Source organism: Nicotiana attenuata, chromosome 3, assembly GCF_001879085.1.
Source record: "Nicotiana attenuata strain UT chromosome 3, NIATTr2, whole genome shotgun sequence".
Lineage (NCBI taxonomy): Eukaryota > Viridiplantae > Streptophyta > Magnoliopsida > Solanales > Solanaceae > Nicotiana > Nicotiana attenuata.
The window spans coordinates 14896149-14913236 of record NC_031991.1 but is presented as its reverse complement, the minus strand read 5'-3'; the positions used below and the strand labels follow the sequence as shown (position 1 = coordinate 14913236).

General features: G+C 39.1%; 2 protein-coding genes across 4 annotated transcripts in view; one reads left to right on the top strand and one right to left on the bottom strand.

The window, feature by feature from the left end:
• The window catches only part of LOC109223334 (general negative regulator of transcription subunit 3), a 45277-nt gene extending 35125 nt beyond the window's left edge, over positions 1-10152 (bottom strand). For all 3 annotated transcript variants that reach the window (XM_019387593.1, XM_019387594.1, XM_019387595.1), the window contains exons 1-4: positions 9913-10152; positions 9690-9821; positions 6002-6139; positions 5371-5421 (exon numbers count right to left, since the gene is read on the bottom strand). In XM_019387593.1, coding sequence (XP_019243138.1) covers positions 5371-5421; positions 6002-6139; positions 9690-9821; positions 9913-10005 — 414 coding nt within the window. In that variant the 5' untranslated portion in view covers positions 10006-10152. The remainder of the gene's footprint in view (positions 1-5370; positions 5422-6001; positions 6140-9689; positions 9822-9912) is intronic.
• LOC109224187 (craniofacial development protein 2-like) overlaps positions 12431-17088 on the top strand; it is a 9261-nt gene continuing 4603 nt past the window's right edge. The window contains exons 1-2 of the mRNA XM_019388772.1: positions 12431-12851; positions 13125-13350. Of these exons, the coding sequence (XP_019244317.1) occupies positions 12431-12851; positions 13125-13350 (647 nt within the window). The remainder of the gene's footprint in view (positions 12852-13124; positions 13351-17088) is intronic.

The following is a 17088-nucleotide window of genomic DNA, read 5'->3' as shown; positions in this document are numbered from 1 at the left end:
ACCCCCCCCCCCCCAAACCTCACTCCATTCCAACCCTACAACTATGAGATCCACTGAATAGAAATCGTCTTTTGAACCTCCAAACATTCAACTTTTCTCTTATCCCATAGTAAATAATTCCCCATGCATTACCCCTAGCAAGAATAGTCTCATACTTCACCCATCTTCCACCCCACGAACTCATGACAATGCTATCCGTCACCGTTTCCATTTCTGTTTTGTGCCAGCAAACAATGTCAGCCACAATTCTTTAAGTCCCACCTTGTGTGTGCTTATTTTGGAAAAGAACATGCTATATATATATATATATATATATATATATATATATATATATATATATATATATATATTGGAAAGAAACATGCTAGACATATATCTTCTCACACAATGCTTTAGATGGTTAATGATACTGAACACAACATTATCAAATCCAGAAATAAAAAGAGACCAACTAGGAAGTGGATTCAGACTGTTATGTTATGTTATGACCTGCATCACAAAACTATTTAGAAACATGTAGTTGTTTGATAAATGGTGACTTCGATAAAAGAAATCCTAGGCCTCATATGAGAATGGAAAATAGAAGGACTGAAACTGAAAACTCAAAAAGGGAGGAAGGAATTGAAGAAATTGGAGTTCCATGTCAACTTTGGAAGTAGGACAGGCAGCAAAGTTGAGAGGAAAAAGAGTTGTAGAATTTAGCAATAAACATAAAAATATTACGTTGGAATGTAAGAGCTTTAAATGACTGTTCTAAACGTAAGACTGTTAAGTTGTCAATGTCAAAATGGAAGGTTGACATCTATTTTATACAAGAAATTCAGATTGCCACATGGACAAATAGAGAGGTGAGACAATGGGTGGAGTATGAGGTTATAGAACCGTTTGGTAGTAAAGGTGGAATAGGAAGAGGGTGGATTGTCTTAAGGGACAATTTCTATTTCATGCGAGTCTGAAAATACAGATACAGGAGAATTTATGTGGTCAAAGAAGCAAATCACACATAGCATCAAGAATAGATAGGATCTTATTCAACTGAATGAGACTGAAAATTTCAAATGCATAAAACAATTATTACTTCCAAAAGTAGTGCCAGACCATAGCCTTCTAATGTTATATTGTGGGCAATAAGAGAGGACATAGTAGTTTAACTTCAAAAAATGTGGCTGGCACGTAAGGTTTTATGGACATGGTAAGAAGTTGGTGGGATGGTTTTGAAGCGACGGGAAGACATGATTTCAAACTCGCCAACAAAATGAAAATGTTAAAAAGATCCGATGGAATGGAACACACATGTATTTAGCAACACAAAGGGGAGGAAACCAGAAGTGCGGGAGAAATTGTTCGAAATGGACAGCGAGGCAGAAAGTAGGCCACTCTCGAACCGAGAGTTGGTGCAGAAAGCAAACGTGACATTGGAAATCGAAGAGATGGCAAATTGTGAGCAGATTTCTTGGAGACAGAAATCCAAGTGCCTTTAGTTACAAAATCGGGATAAGAACATTAAGTACTTTTGAAAATGACATATGAGGAAAGGACATACAATCATATTGACATATTAGAAGTAAATGGAGAAATGATTGATGAAGGAGAGGCTATCAGTAATCACATGGTAAACTTCTAGAAGACTTTATCCTCAGAAACCAAGAATTAGTGAACAAATGGGGAGACAAGGAACTGCCTTGTCTGGAGAAAAGTGAATGGTCCATTGAAGAGAAAGAAATAGTGGAAGCAACCAGGATCGGACGAATTTACTATATCTTTTTATCAAAAATGGTGGACAATAATCAAGGAATGTAATGAAGATTTAGATAACTTTCACGAGACTGAATATTTTCTTAAATGTATAAATAACCAATCTGTTATGCAACTTGGAGTTTAGAGAGAGAAACTCTCCTCTCTAGGATTAATACCCCTTTCCCGTGCAGTTCTCCTTGGATCACATTAAGTTGATCTACCAAAAACTAACCAATTTCAGGTATAAAGCTTTGTCACAAAGTAGACAACAAGAACAAGTATGACCATGGAAATTGGAAAAACAAAGCACTTTGTAAAGTAAAGTGATTTCAATGGCTCAGAGAGGCTTGCTTGAACCAACACAGTCTACAAAGAAGAGGTATAATTATTTGCAACATGTGTTAAGTGTGAAGATTATGAAGACGTGAAGCACTTATTCATCCACCTCAGAATCACATACCAGATGTGGTACATGATTTTAGATTTGCTTGAAGTTAAATGGTGCATACTAGAATCTCCTAGAGACGAGTTACATTGCTGGAGTAGAAGAGGATTATAAAAAGGCAACAAAAGTTGTGGAGCACCTGTACCAATGGCTATATGGTTGATTGTTTGTTGCAAGGAAAGAAATCAGAGATACTCTGAAGACGACGACAACAACAACAACAACAACAACAAAACCCAGTGAAATCCCACATGTGGGGTCTAGGGAGGGTAATGTGTACGCGGTCTGATAATACGCTATATTCATGTAGTTTAGCGACCATTTACGCCCCAACTTAGCTATACTTTATTGCTATATAAAGGTTAAATGACAACAAATGGCTCTAATAATGAATTTTGTACTTTGCATGAGCAAGTCTTGATTATGAGGACATTGAACAGTGTTTGGAGCTAATTTGGAGCAAGGAAGGCCAATCGGAGGTGAATGCGCGTGGAAGAATAGGGAAAAAATGGAAGACGGCTGAACTCCATGAGCGCGGGCCAAGCGCGGCCGCGCTTAGGCCGCGCTCGTCGGGCAGAAAAGAATGCAATATGCGTGGCCCAAGCGCGGTCCAAGCGCGGCCGCGCTCGTCACTTCGAGGAACGTTATTTTCAGGGGTAAATTCGTAAGTTCGGGTGCAACCCTCCTTAACCTATAAGAAGCCAAGCTCGCCCAAAAAGAAGGTATCAAGGTTTTTGAAGGATTATTGGAGGCAAGAAGAGGCAAGGCGGAAGATTCGGCATAGAGTTTTACCTTTCTTCCTCTTGTTTTGATCATTAATGATGAATTCTACTGTTATGATTGTGAAAACGATTATGCGTAGCTAAACATTTAATCTAGGGTTTTGATGGAACCTCTTGGAGGATGAATTTCTTGATATGTTAATATAGATTTGCCATCGTATTTTCTCTGTTTGTTCAACTATATTGTGATTGTTGTTGATTAAAGGGCCCTCAATCGGCTGTGCCTATTTAGTATGCATTACTCGGGAAAGAGTGTATATTTAGGTAGTTGTTGAACAACACCACTCCTAACGTATATGAGGGATCAATATGAAGGGTTTAAAGGTGGGATTAGGGATAACGAAACCTTGGGTGCGATCTAAGTGAGCTGTAACTAAGGCCAGCTAGCGTAATTCGGGAAGATATGTCTAGTATATTGTTGTAATTACTCGGGAGAGAGTTACGACAGTCAGAGTGCTCATGATCGATAGAGAAGACTTAGGCAAATTTATAGCAAACATAGCGGAAAGGATTCCGACAAAAGGGGAAATCATAACCTTAGACCATTCTCATTCTTTCTTACAATCAGTATATAGCTAGTTCTTAATTACTGCACTTTTATTACGTAATATTTAGTTAATAAACACCCATTTTGTTACTCAAACATTTCTGAAGATTGAATACGTGAATTTCTGCGAGTCCAATAGTTGTGATCGATAGGTTAATTCCCTGTGGGATTCGACTCCGAACTTGTTAACCGGAATATATTTACAGCGACCGCTTTGTCCTTTTTATAAGGCATAGTTGGGCGTGATCACGGTCCTTACCCCTACCTTGAGAAAGTAGAGAGGCTGTTTCCGGTAGACACTAGGCTCAGAAAAGATACAAAAGTAAAACGGATAAAAGGCTCAAGAAAGGTAAAAACAAGAAATAACAATAAGAGCAATACCAACAAGGCAATCAGAAGACTAAAGCGCAAGAATCAACAGGTAGTAACAGGAATATGAGAATAAGAAATACAAGACTAGCACTAAATAGTACGCTTACAAAGAAGACGCTCGGCTACCTAAGCCTCTACCCTAATTCTCGACCTCCACACCTTCCTATCACGGGTCATGTCCTCGGTGTGCCGGAGCATCGTCATGTCTTGCCTAATCACCTTATCCCTAATACTTCTTGAGTCTACCCTTACCTCTCCTTAGGCCCTCCACGACCAACCTCTCGTATCTCCTAACTGGGGCATCGGCGCCTCTCCTCTTCACATGAACGAACCACCTAAGTCTCGCTTCCCGCATCTTGTCCTCCATCGGATCCACTCCCACCTTGACCCGAATAACTTCATTCCTAATCTTATCCAACCTAGTGTGCCCACATCCATCTCAGCATCCTCATTTCTGTCACTTTCATCTTCTGGATATGGGACTTCTTGACTGGCGGCACTCAGCCCCATACAACATAGTCGGTCAGACCACCACTTTGTAGAGCTTACCTTTAAGTTTTGGTGGCACATTCTTATCACACAGAACACCGGTAGCGAGCCTCCATTTAATCCACCCCGCCCCGATACGATGTGTGACCTCCTCGTCAATCTCTCCATTCCCCTAAATAATTGACCCGAGGTACTTGAAACTATCTCTCCTAGGAATGACTTGTGAATCCAACCTCACATCCCCGTCCACTTCCTGATCTGCACCACTGAAGTGCAACCGCACCACTAAACTTGCACTTCAGAGATACTCTGAAGACAAAAAGGATAATATTTATACCTTAAAGCATAGATGATTAGCTCTCTTAGCCAGATAGCCTTTTCGTATAATAATGAAAACAACAGAAACGAGCCTCCATTTAATCCACCCCGTCCCGATACGATGTGTGACCTCCTCGTCAATCTCTCCATTCCCCTGAATGACTGACCCAAAGTACCTGAAACTATCTCTCCTAGGAATGACTTGTGAATCCAACCTCACATCCCCGTCCACTTCCTGATCCGCACCACTAAACTTGCACTTCAAAGATACTATGAAGACAAAAAGGATAATATTTGTACCTTAAAGCATAGATGATTAGCTCTCTTAGCCAGATAGCCTTTCCGTATATTAATGAAAATGTACAAGGAGATAGGATGGTTAATCTCCTCAGTTTTTTTAACATGTAGCTAGTGCATTAAGATGCAAATAGTTGGGGGTTGTACTACTCATTCATTGCACTCTACAGGTGCTATTCTTTAAATAAAATTTTCTTACTTGGAAATTAAATGTTAAGTTTTTACCCTTGGAAGAATGGAAGATAAAACAGATGGAAAAAGAAGCCATTCTACGCTTGGAAGATAAACATCTGGAAAGAGAACCGAAATTTTTGAACCAATAAAACCTCTGAAAAAAGTAATTCATTTGAAGAGGTAAAGGAGATAGAATCTCAAGTTCATACCGTATTATTCAACCAATCTCGTGTCTCTGATTTGGCCTTCTCCCTTGGGTCCTGATACATTTGGAAGAACAAAATGAAACACAATTACAACCAAAATGGTACAATGATATAAAATGCAAAGCTGACTTTGAACCCACATATGGACTAAAATATAATGGAAAACTAAAAGCTAAAACTAAAATTGGCAGAAGAAGCATCAGTTTGACCTTGCATTCACAAAGCCTCCATTAATGGATGATAAAAGACATCACTACTTCTTTAATGTACAGCCAGCACTCAACTAAGGGTCTATGAATGGGAGATGGAAAAGTTGATTAACTGTTGTCGAGAATAGTACAAGCCTAGTACTAAAAAGCACCTATGCTAGGTGCAAGTATTTGTATTTATATTCCTATCTAATGCTTTCCTTTCTCTAAGAAAAGATCATTTTCATCAATCTTTTTCTAAGATAGTAAGTATTGGGCTTTTAAAGGTGTATGTTTGCTACATGGAAAATACACAAAATAGTATAGCCACTTTCTAAGGATTTCTTTCAGATGGGACCTATTAACTTCTACATGGAAACCAAAAACACGACAAAAAATAAAACATACAGAGCTAGGTGACCTCAAAGTTGTAGAGCAACGCTTACCGTCTTAGGTTGTTGACCCAAACCTTCTTTTGAAAATGCTTTGGTCTTAGTTTCTTTCTCACATATTTTGAATCGCTCCATTTCACGCTCAATAAGCTTACGAGCATCCATTAATGCTTGTTCATACGAGGCACTTACCTATGTCAATATGCAAAAATAAAACTAGTCAAACAAAATTGCATGGTTTTGTTGAAAACATAACAAAAAGTAGAATCTATGATCACACAGAAGGTAAATGGATGCACTGATGCAAATAGGCCACCAACTCAATGGTCAGAACTAAGCAATTGCATGGCAAGAAGCCATCAGTTTTTAAAATTAGTACCGATAAGTCATTATTAATCTACAAAAAGAAAGAGAAGCGCATAACTATATACTGTAAAAAGAGTGTATCGGTAGAAGGTCATCTCATCAATTAGTTAAAACTTCATTCACAATTATGAATCCATCTTCATCGTATTTATACAAAATTAAAAATATAATTTTAACTCTAACCTTAAGAACCATGCTCAACCAAATAAGGCACTTAATATGGAGAAGAAGAAGTACAAATTGAAAAATAAGCACCCAGCTAAAACTTCTCTAAGAATCATCACCAAACTAGTTATATCAACATGTCCTATCAGATCAGTAGCAGTCTCAATTTGATTGCCTAGAACAGAGCATTTTCACTTTCTTGCCTTATCCCAAGTCTATCTCTAGTACCCTTCAGTAGTAGCACTATCTCTTCTTGTCCTTTTCCTTTCTCCACCAATATCCCTACCACTTCATATTCAATGAGATGGAGTGCATTACCTTCCAAAAGAAAACAAAATGAATGCCTACTACTTTTACAATAAAGATTGGCAGTCATATTGTAAAGGTGCATGTGTCACTCGTACAGAGAGTGCATTAGCACCCCTTGCCACTTCTTTCCTACCAACAAGACCACTTCCCTTCTCCTTCTAAAGCTGCAGCATAATAGGTAGATTTATTTTCTCCGTGCACAGTCTTAAAATAATACCAAATATGAGTAAACAAATGCCTGTGCAACAATCAACAACACACATGGGACATACACTCTCTAGAACCATTTCTGTCACCAACATAAGGAACTCAGATCTTGCTCAAGTATGTTGAAACAGAATTGAAACCACAAGTCCAACAGGGGCCTCAAGTAAATGGGAAGTGTTTCCAGCTGGTAGGAAAGAGTAGTGGGCATGTATAGGAGTTCCCACGCCAAGGTAGAAACTAGGTTGACTCTGTAATGCAGCCCTTGAAATATTCGAGTAAAAACATGTCTAAAGATAACCTAAACTTAGACATTAAAGAAAGAACAAAAATCACTCAAAGTTCAGAGGTGAGAAAGAAGGTTCGGAATCATCATTCTTTCTAGAATAGTTGACACTACATAAAGAAGTAGTTATGGTCCAAACTTCCCCAAACACAACATCCATGCGCAGTTTCTTGTACAGTTAAAACTTATTCTTTTAGTTAAGATCAAGAACAGCAAAAGTGAATGATCACAATAGTCTAGGTTTCTGAAGCAGCTTATACTCGCCGGACTAATAGCTTTAACTAGGTTCTCCTAGAATTTTGTAATCTTATCTGGAGATTTCTATACATTTCTTCATTTATAGTTCATTTACACTTAAGGTAAGTTCTACAGAGTGGTGGTCAGATCAACGATGTTGTATGGGGCGGAGTGTTGGCCAGTCAAGATCGCTCATGTCCAGAAGATGAAGGTAGCAGAGATGAGGATGTTGCGATGGATGTGTGGACACACCAGGTTCGATAGGATCATAAATGAGGTTATTCGTGACAAGGTGGGTGTGGCCCCTATTGAGGACAAGAAGCGGGAAGCGCGGCTTAGGTGGTTTGGGCATGTAAGGGAGGAGCACAGACACCCCGGTGAGGAGGTGTGAGAGGTTGACATTGGAGGGACTACGAAGAGGTAGAGATAGGCCAAAAAAGAGGAGGAGAGAGGTGATTAGGCAAGACATGGCGCAGTTTCAGCCAGTGTTGTCAAAAGCGAAAAGCTCTAAAAAGCGCTCGAGGTCTATTGGAGCTTTAAGCACAAAGCGCAATTAAAATGTGGGCTTTTGTAAAAAAAGCCGCAATGAATGAAATATATATATATATATATATATAAAAATTCAAGAAAAAAAAGTAACAACTTCACTCATAATGTTTTACTTAACAACGTAATACACTTATTTGTTGATTATTATTGTTATTAAGTATTTCCTGATTCAAGATAGAACTCATGGGCAATAAGGCACACGCCTTAGTGCCTTGCTTACACTGAAGCGCAACTTAAGCGAGCGCTTGGTTAACACAAGACAATCTCATCAGGAGAAATTTTCAGCTACCTAATAGGTGTTACATGTGCCTCTACAAGTCTGAGTCAATTAATCATTTGTTTCTTCACTGCTTAGTTGAAACAGACATGTGGAACATGTTCCTAACTCTTTTTGGTCTGCATTGGTCTATGCCATGTAGTGTTAGGGAGGCTTTTGTGAGTTGGTGCTCATGAAAAGTTGATAAAACCATCAAAAGGATCTGGGCCATGGTTCCTGCTTGTATTTTGTGGTGTATATGGACCAAAAGGAATCATAGATGCTTTGATGGGGTCTCAACTGCCAATCATTCTCTTAAAGCCAAATGTTTAGTTAATCTTTTTAGCTGGCCCTAAATCCTTTTTGGAACTTATCAGCTCCTTAGTCTAATGATAGATCTTTTGTTCATATTTTTTTGATACTTTCTGTTTCTTTGTTACATCTGCATCTTCTTGATGCCTTTTGTTAATAATATTCACTTCATAAAAAAAGCGAGGCGAAGCGCACTCGCTGAGCTTTTCTGAGCTTCGGAGCTTAAGCGCGCCTTAAATGAGCCTTTGACATCATTGGCTTCAGCTGACCGAGGACATGACCCCTGATAGGAAGGTATGGAGGTCGAGGATTAGGTTAGTACAGTAGGTAGTCTAGAGTGTTCATAACAGTAGTATTGGCACGCAGTCTCGCTTTCCGTTGGTAGCAGGTTTTTATGGCTAACCGTTGTTTTCTTTCATTGTTGATCTTACTATCTTGTTATTTTTATTCTGTTTTTATATGGCTTTTTGGTACTGTCCCTTCTTGTCTATATTTTCTTTAATGCGGTGCTTATGCTTTTCTAAGCCGAGGGTCTATTGGAAACAGACTCTCTATCCTCACAAGGTAGGGGTAAGGTCTGCCTTCTGCGTACACACTACCCTCTCCAGGCCCCACAGTGTGGGATAATACTAGTTATGTTGTTGTTGTTGCAATTCTTTTTCCTTAGAATAATAATCAGGTCTGAATCATCCTATTAGTTTGATGTCAATCAACTAAAATTGAGGAGTTCGCGATATTCAGCATTCTTTTAGACAAGGCACTTACAGATCTTTGGGTGGCTGCCAAATACTTTTATCAATGTCAGGTTAAATTTGACACCAAACAGGCAGAAATAAGTGACAAGAAATCAAACATTTCCAGCCGAAATACTATGTTTCCCCAGAGCAGCATGCATTATGAAATTGAGAGAGCACAAATCACTAACTTTCAATTCTATTGATAGAGCAAGTCTTATAAGCACAGCTAGTATTAGTGATTGACGAGTAAATGCATCTAACTACCAAGACTGAATTGAATAGTACTATGTAAAGCGGAAACAAAACAGCCTGAATTGGTACCTTTTTATCTTTGATTTCACTTGATTGAATCCATGTTTTGATTTGGTCTCTATACCTCTGAAGCTTTTTGATCTCCTTTTTCAAATCCGCTTCAAATTTTTCCTTCTGGTTCGCATTATCCGTGTCGTAAACCTGAAGAAAGAACACTCAATTAAAGAAAGCTTTCTGCAAATGTGGGCTACTGAAGTAGTAGAAACGGCAAACAAAAAAAAAGAATTGGTACCTTGTTCCATATGCTATCGAAGACATCAACGCCTTCTTGAACTTTCTTCAGAACTCGATCGATTTCACCCTGTAGCTTTCGACTCGCTCCCATTGCAACGATGATTGAAGAGAAAGGATCAAACAAAACCCTACTGGGGTTTTCGTTTTATCACACACTAGAGATGAGTAATTGGATTAGTTCTGACTTCTGTCTCGTTTTTTGTTTTAGGGCTTTTACAGGTCGACCATGGTTTAGATTTGGTGGGAGGGGTCCATAAATCCTACGACACCCCCCCCCCCTCCCCCCTCCCTGATATAATTCTTTGCAAAGTAACTCATTTTTAAGTGGTTAAGGAAAATTAGGATAATTAATAAAGTAAAAAGGTATATTCTGCCCATTCCCAATTTCTACTAATTTATCACTAATTACGTCTTATATATAAATTAAGTAATTAAATTCATGCAAATTCTATCAAAATTAGTGAAATAAGTTAATAATATTAAAAATAATAATAAGTACACCATATTCATAAACAGGTCATCATAATAATAAAATAAAAAATAAAATATTAAGTACACTCCATTCAAAATTTTGGTCATAAATAATATTTCCTAACAACATCACATATAATCCATAACTTAAAGTATATAATATTTTCTAAATCACTTTTTTGGGGGGACTTTTGGGATTATATTTTTTGTTAACTAATTAACTAGGAATTCAATGTTAAGGATTTTTGTTTGTAAATCTCAATAGATTATAACTTTTCTCGTAGTAGTATTTAACAATATTGTACCCTATGAAAGAGTAATTAACTGATTTATAGCTAGTTTTTATTCTTAATCTATTTTCTGTCACAATCTCATTTGCATCCATTTCCTCCGATTTAGAGAACCTGAAACACTAAGACTAATCAGTTAACAAGCACAATCTCAGAGAAGTGCGTTTTTTAATGCCAAAGTTTCATCAAACCCTTTTGGAAGTTGGTACTACACTCGCACAATCTTCTTTCCGATTATTTTTCTTTTTCACTCTTGTTTCTCATTCAGATACCTTTTCTTTGTATCATAAAATAAAAACCACAATCCCTAATTTCTCTTCCACATTTACTAAACAGAAAGAAAACTTCTGGAAATTATATTATTTTATTTTATTTGATTCAAGAATTGAACAAGATTCCAACTTTTGTTAAAAATATTTGAATTTCTATTTGTTTTATCAAATCTTACGGTAAAGTTTTTGTCAATTTCAACGATTTTAAGCACTTGCGGCTCCAAATCTGAGTTTGATAAAAATCCTCTGCTTTTTAATCCATTGAAAAGTTGTGATTTGCGCTCGACGTACTCTATTTTGCAAATTTACCAAAGCTTACGGTAAAGTTTGTGTTGGTTTCAGCGATTTTAAGTACTTTCGGCTCCGAATTTGAGTTCAATAAATATCCTTTATCTCCTTTCTCTTCTCTTTCTCCTCCCCCTTTATCGGAACCCATAGTTGATGGCAAAGAATAGTACCGTCGGCGGCCGGACTTTTGACGGAAGCTACGAGTTGTTACGTCTCCAGCGACTAAATTCCTCGACGACAAAACCAGGTTCTAAAGTTCCTACTCTATTACTCTATATTGCATATTGGTTCTTTGATACTGGTATAATTGCACCCTTTTTTCTCTAAAGAATCTAAACAATCTGCTTCTAGGTGTTAATCTTTTTAGTTATTCTTTTCAAAGTTTTGTTCTTCTTAGTAGTAGCCACTTTTAAATCGGTTTCTTGTTACAATTGAAGTGATATATTGTTTGATTTGGCTGTATAGTGGAATTCTTCTGTTCAGTTTAGCTTAAGAATGGGTATTTTGGATTTTTAAAAATTGCAAAGTTTGGTTCTTTTTAGCATTCACCACTTTTAAATCTGCTTCTTGTTACTGGGTACTAGAATTTAAAATTGTAGGTTTGGCTGGTATTAGTCACTTTTGGGTCTGCTTCTTGTAACAATTTGATTGACACCTTGTTTGATTTGGTTGTACATTGGAATTTTTCTGTCCAACTTTGTAAAAATTGGTAGGGTTTCGTCTATCCATTTTAATCCTGTTAGTCACTCCTTTGAGTTATTTTTAGCTCTTTGGTTCGTAACTTGTAGTCCTTTGTTCCCGTTTTTTGTTCTTAGTGGTAGTGTTTACCTAATACCTTTTGCTTATAGTGGCGGTAGTGAATGATGTGAGAGTAAGATCATGTCCTCGGGTGGGGCTGGGGGTAGGGTCCAGGGGTAGGAAGGGGAGTAAGAAAGCCTCTAGGTTGCGAATTAGGTCTTGGAATATTGGGACGTTGACGGGGAAGTATATAGAGTAAGGTAAGATTCTCCAGAAGAGGAAGATCAACATAGCGTGTGTTCAGGAGACTAGATGGAAGGGTACTAAGGCCCGAGATGTAGACGGGTTTAAACTATGGTACTCAAGGAGCACTAAGGGTAAGAATGGGGTAGGTATTTTAGTAGACAGGGATCTCAGGGAGCTCGTGGTTGAGGTTAGGAGGGTAAATGACAGGTTGATGAGTATTAAGCTGGTAGTTGGTGGGTTTACTGTAAACGTGATTAGTGCATATGCTCCTCAGGTAGGTTTGAACCAAGAGGTCAAGAAGCAATTTTGGGATGATTTGGACGAGATGGTGCGTAGTATCCCGCACACAGAGAAGTTGTTCATTGGCGGAGATTTCAATGGTCATATTGGGGCTAGTGCAGGGGGTTATGATGATGTGCATGGCGGGTACGGTTTTGGGGATAGGAATGAGGGAGGTAATTCACTGTTGGAGTTTGCTAGAGCTTTTGAATCGGTTATAGCTAACTCGAGTTTCCCGAAGAGGGAAGAGCACCTGGTCACTTTTCGAAATTTAATGGGCAAGATTCAGATTGATTTTCTTCTCTGCAGGAAATGCGATAAAGGTTTGTGCACTGACTGCAAGGTCATCCCGAGTGAGCACCTCACGACCCTACATAGGCTTCTAGTTATGGACCTGGAGATCAAGAGAAGTTGGAGGAAGAGGGCGGGGTGCAGGCAACCTTAGATCAAGTGGGGTAACTTGACCAAGGACAAAGCTCAGGAGTTAGGGGAGAAGTTGTTGGCTATGAGGGCCTGGACGAGTATGGGGGACGCGTCTAGTATGTGGTCCATGACTGCATATTGCATTAGGGTAGCTGCTGGAGAGGTCTTAGGGGTAACGTAGGGTTCTCCTGGGGGACATAAAGGGGACTGGTGGTGGAATGGAGAGGTTCAAGGTAAAGTGGAAGCTAAGAAAGCTGCTTATTTGAAGCTAGTAGAGAGTACAAATGAGGAGGAAAAAAGGACTTATCGGGAGTGTTACATAAAGGCGAAGAAAGAGGCAAAGTTAGCAGTTACGACGGCTAAGAAAGCAGCGTTTGCTCGTTTGTACGAGGAGATCGAGGGCAAAGGAGGGGACACCGGTTGGCCAAGGTGAGGGAGAGGAAAGCCCGTGACTTAGACCAAGTCAAGTTGTTGGCCCAAGAACAGGTGAAGTTTTGAAGATTGACAAAAGAACTCAGACATGGACCAGGTCTAGCTTGTGAAGCACAGTCATGATCAACCTGTACATGTGAGATGCACGTGAAGGAGATAAATCTAACTGATCAAGAAGCGATATCTCCTGATCTGATCGAAAAGGTTGCATATTGGATAAGGAGGGAAAGACTCCTTACATGAAGAAAACACAGTTTAGGAAGAAGATAGTGTTAGAGTTTGAGATCACTTTGAACTCTCCTACGATAGAAGAGTAGTACTTGTATCCTAGTCAATCTCTAATTACTAACCCATCAAAAATATCAGTGTTGTTCTCTTTTACAGGCAATGCACATAAGCAGAAGTTAAACTTAAATTGAGAGCAAAAGAGCAAGGCGATTTTGCAAGCAATTTATGTGTGATTCAAGCGTGCAATCCTGAAGCTACTTGAACGAGATAGAAGAACCAATTTCAAGTGTCTATCTTTTATTCTAGTTCAATTGTAGTAGGAGATTTTACATTGTACCTTTCAGCTTTCATAGAAGCAATTGTATTAGGTACCTAGAGTGTTCAAGTTAGAGTTAACTTGAAGTTGTCGCAACAGTTGAGGCTGTGTGCCAAAACGGGATTAGAGTTAATCTTTAGGTTTACAAAGAGTTTTGTAAATGCTGTTTTGGCTCAGTGATTTTAGTGGAAGTTTGAGAAATCCTATTGAGTAGTAGGTCGTGGTTTTTTTACCTTTTGAGCCAGATGTTTTCCACGTAAAAATCTCTGTGTTCTTTATTTTTTTTATTTATTATTCCGCAAACAGTAGTAGTTGGAACACATAGAAGAACCGGGTCATTCTAGAGTTCAGTTAAGCAAAAATTGGGTACCACACAAATCACCCCCCCCCCACTTCTTGTGTGGTATTGAAGTTTAAAACTTCAATTGGTATCAGAGTAGGTTAACCTTGAAGAGGTTAACACCTTAGGAAAAGATCAAGATGGGTGCACCACCTGGAAACTGGGAAGGGCAATCCACTACTAGGCCTCCACTCTTTAATGGTTAGTACTATTCTTGGTGGAAGAATAGGATGAGAGATCACATTATAGGAGAAGATTATGAACTCTGGTACATAGTCATTGATGGTCCCCTGGCGACAACAAAGAAGAATACTGAAGGAGTGGATGTGCCAAAAACAAGAGTTGACTGCACTGATGAAGACTTGAAGAAATGGGAAAAGAATGCCAAGGCCAAGAAATAGCTTGTGTGTGGACTAGGTCCAGACAAGTACAGCAGGATTCAAAGTTGTACCACTGCTAAGGAGATATGGGACACTTTACAAGTGGCTCATGAAGGAACTCCTCAAGTAAAGAGATCAAGAGGAACACTGCTATATTCTCAGTATGAGAATTTCACTATGAAGGAAGGTGAAACTATTCAGGAGATGTATACAAGGTTCACAACACTAACAAATGAACTTAAATCTCTTGGGAGAATTATCCTTGAAGAAGACAGGGTTGAGAAAATCTTGACAAGGGTTTTACCAGTGACTTGGGAAAGCAAAACCACTGCTATTTAGGAATCAAAGAACATTGCTACTCTCAAGTTGGATGAACTTATTGGAAACCGCACTGCCTATGAACTGAGAAGGCAAACCATGAAAATGGATGCACCCAAGAAGGAAAGGAGTGTGGCTCTCAGAATAGCTGAAGGTGCAGATCTGGAGGATGATGAAATGGCCATGATCACAAGGGATTTCAAAAAGTACCTAATGAGAGGAAAGGGTTCTTCAAGAGGTACAACCTTCAACAAATCAAAGGCTCCTGAGAAACAAACTAACGAGGGTTGCTACAAATGTGGCAAGACTGATCGCATGATCAAGAATTGTGCAACCCAAAAGGAAATTGAATGGAAGAAGGAAAGGGCTGAATGAAGGAACATGAAGAAGGAACAGGTTCAACCCAAAAGGAACAAAGGATCAACAAAGGCAATGGTTGCTGCTTGGGGAGAAACATCAGATGAAGATTCAAAAGATGAAGCTGGAGATGAACAAGCACTTACGGCCATCGGAAAATCAGATGATGAACAAGAGGTAAGTGTGATTCATCTCAAAGACAAGATTAAATTTCTGTCTAAAGAAAGGTTGTCTGAACTATTGCTAGACTTCATCGATGTGTCTGAGATAATTAACAATGAGAAGAAACAACTGTCTAGGGAGTGTGTGATCTTAAAAGCCAAGTGCAAAAATCCTAGAATTTAGGGCTAATGAGAGTGACAGTAAAAATGCCGAGTTGAAGAACCAGGTTCTTGAACTTGACACCAACATCCTAGAACTTAGGTCTGAAAATCTAAAACTGAAATTAGGAACGAGTAAGAAGAAAGCTGATCACACACATCTCACCTTAGAAGAAAACCTAGGAAAAATGAAGGATGAGTTGTACAAAAAAGATGAGCAGATAAGAACCTTAAAAGAAGACCTAGGGAAGGTAAAACATGAACTAGACAGAACTTGCAAATGGAATAAGGCTTCTGATGCACTATCCTGGCTACAAGAACACCACAGTAGCAACAAGAGAGGACTTGGCTATGGGACACAAGCACCTAAGTGGGAGCCCAAAAGCAAGTACCTCACTCTTCCTGAAAACAAAATCTGCACACATTGTGGCAAGACTGGTAATTACAAAAATGAATGTAATGCAAAAGAAAAGGCCAGTCAAAAGAACAAAACCTTTGTTCAAAAGAAAATTAGGCTGCTTGGGTGGGCCAAAAAGAATTTGATTTACCCCTTTGCCTATAGAAAGGGACCCAAACTAGTTTGGGTTCCTAAGACTAAACCCTGATTTCTTTTTGCAGGTCCAAGTGAAGGGAAGTAGCCATATATGGTACATGGATAGTGGCTGCTCAAAACATATGACTGGAAGCAAGAACCGGTTCCTTTCACTTGAGGACATAAAAGGAGGTAATGTCACTTTTGGAAATGGGAAGAAAGGCGAGATTATTGGGGTTGGAAAGGTAGGTAAGACAGACTCACACTCCATTGAGAATGTCTACTTGATAGATGGCTTGAAATATAGCCTAATCAGTGTGTCACAACTGTGTGACAGAGGTAATCTTGTAGCATTTACCTCTACCAAATGCTTTGTGATTAATCTTACCACTGACAAGATTGGTTTGCAGGGAAAAAGAGTTAACAATATTTACATTGTAGATTTGTCCACTCTTTCTATAAATGAACTCACCTGCCTGAGTGTGTTGGACAATGATCCCCTCATGGAGCGGAAGGAGGACCGCAAAGGCGGCCTCGCAGAAGCGAGCTAGACCTCGCAGGAGCGGAATTTGGAACCCTGGTCAGGTTCCGCAGAAGCGGAGCATTGGATCGCTTAAGCGGTCCCGCAGATGCGATTGGGGACCGCAGAAGCGGAAGGTTGCCTTAAGTGAAAGGTCCGCAAAAGCGGACGTTGGCCGCATAAGCGGAAGCCGCAAAAGCGGTACTGGATCCGCAGAAGCGAAATGCCTGGCAGTTAAGTGAAATTAATCATCTTCGCGAATTTTTGAAAGAACAACATTTTGGACTTCGGACTAAGGAGATTTTGGGCGATTTTTGAAGAGGGTTTCGAGGGCTATCATCAGGTATGGATTCTTGGGCTTAGATTATGTTATTATTGTGTATAAACATGAATTAACACTGAAACCCAAGGATTAAAGGATAAA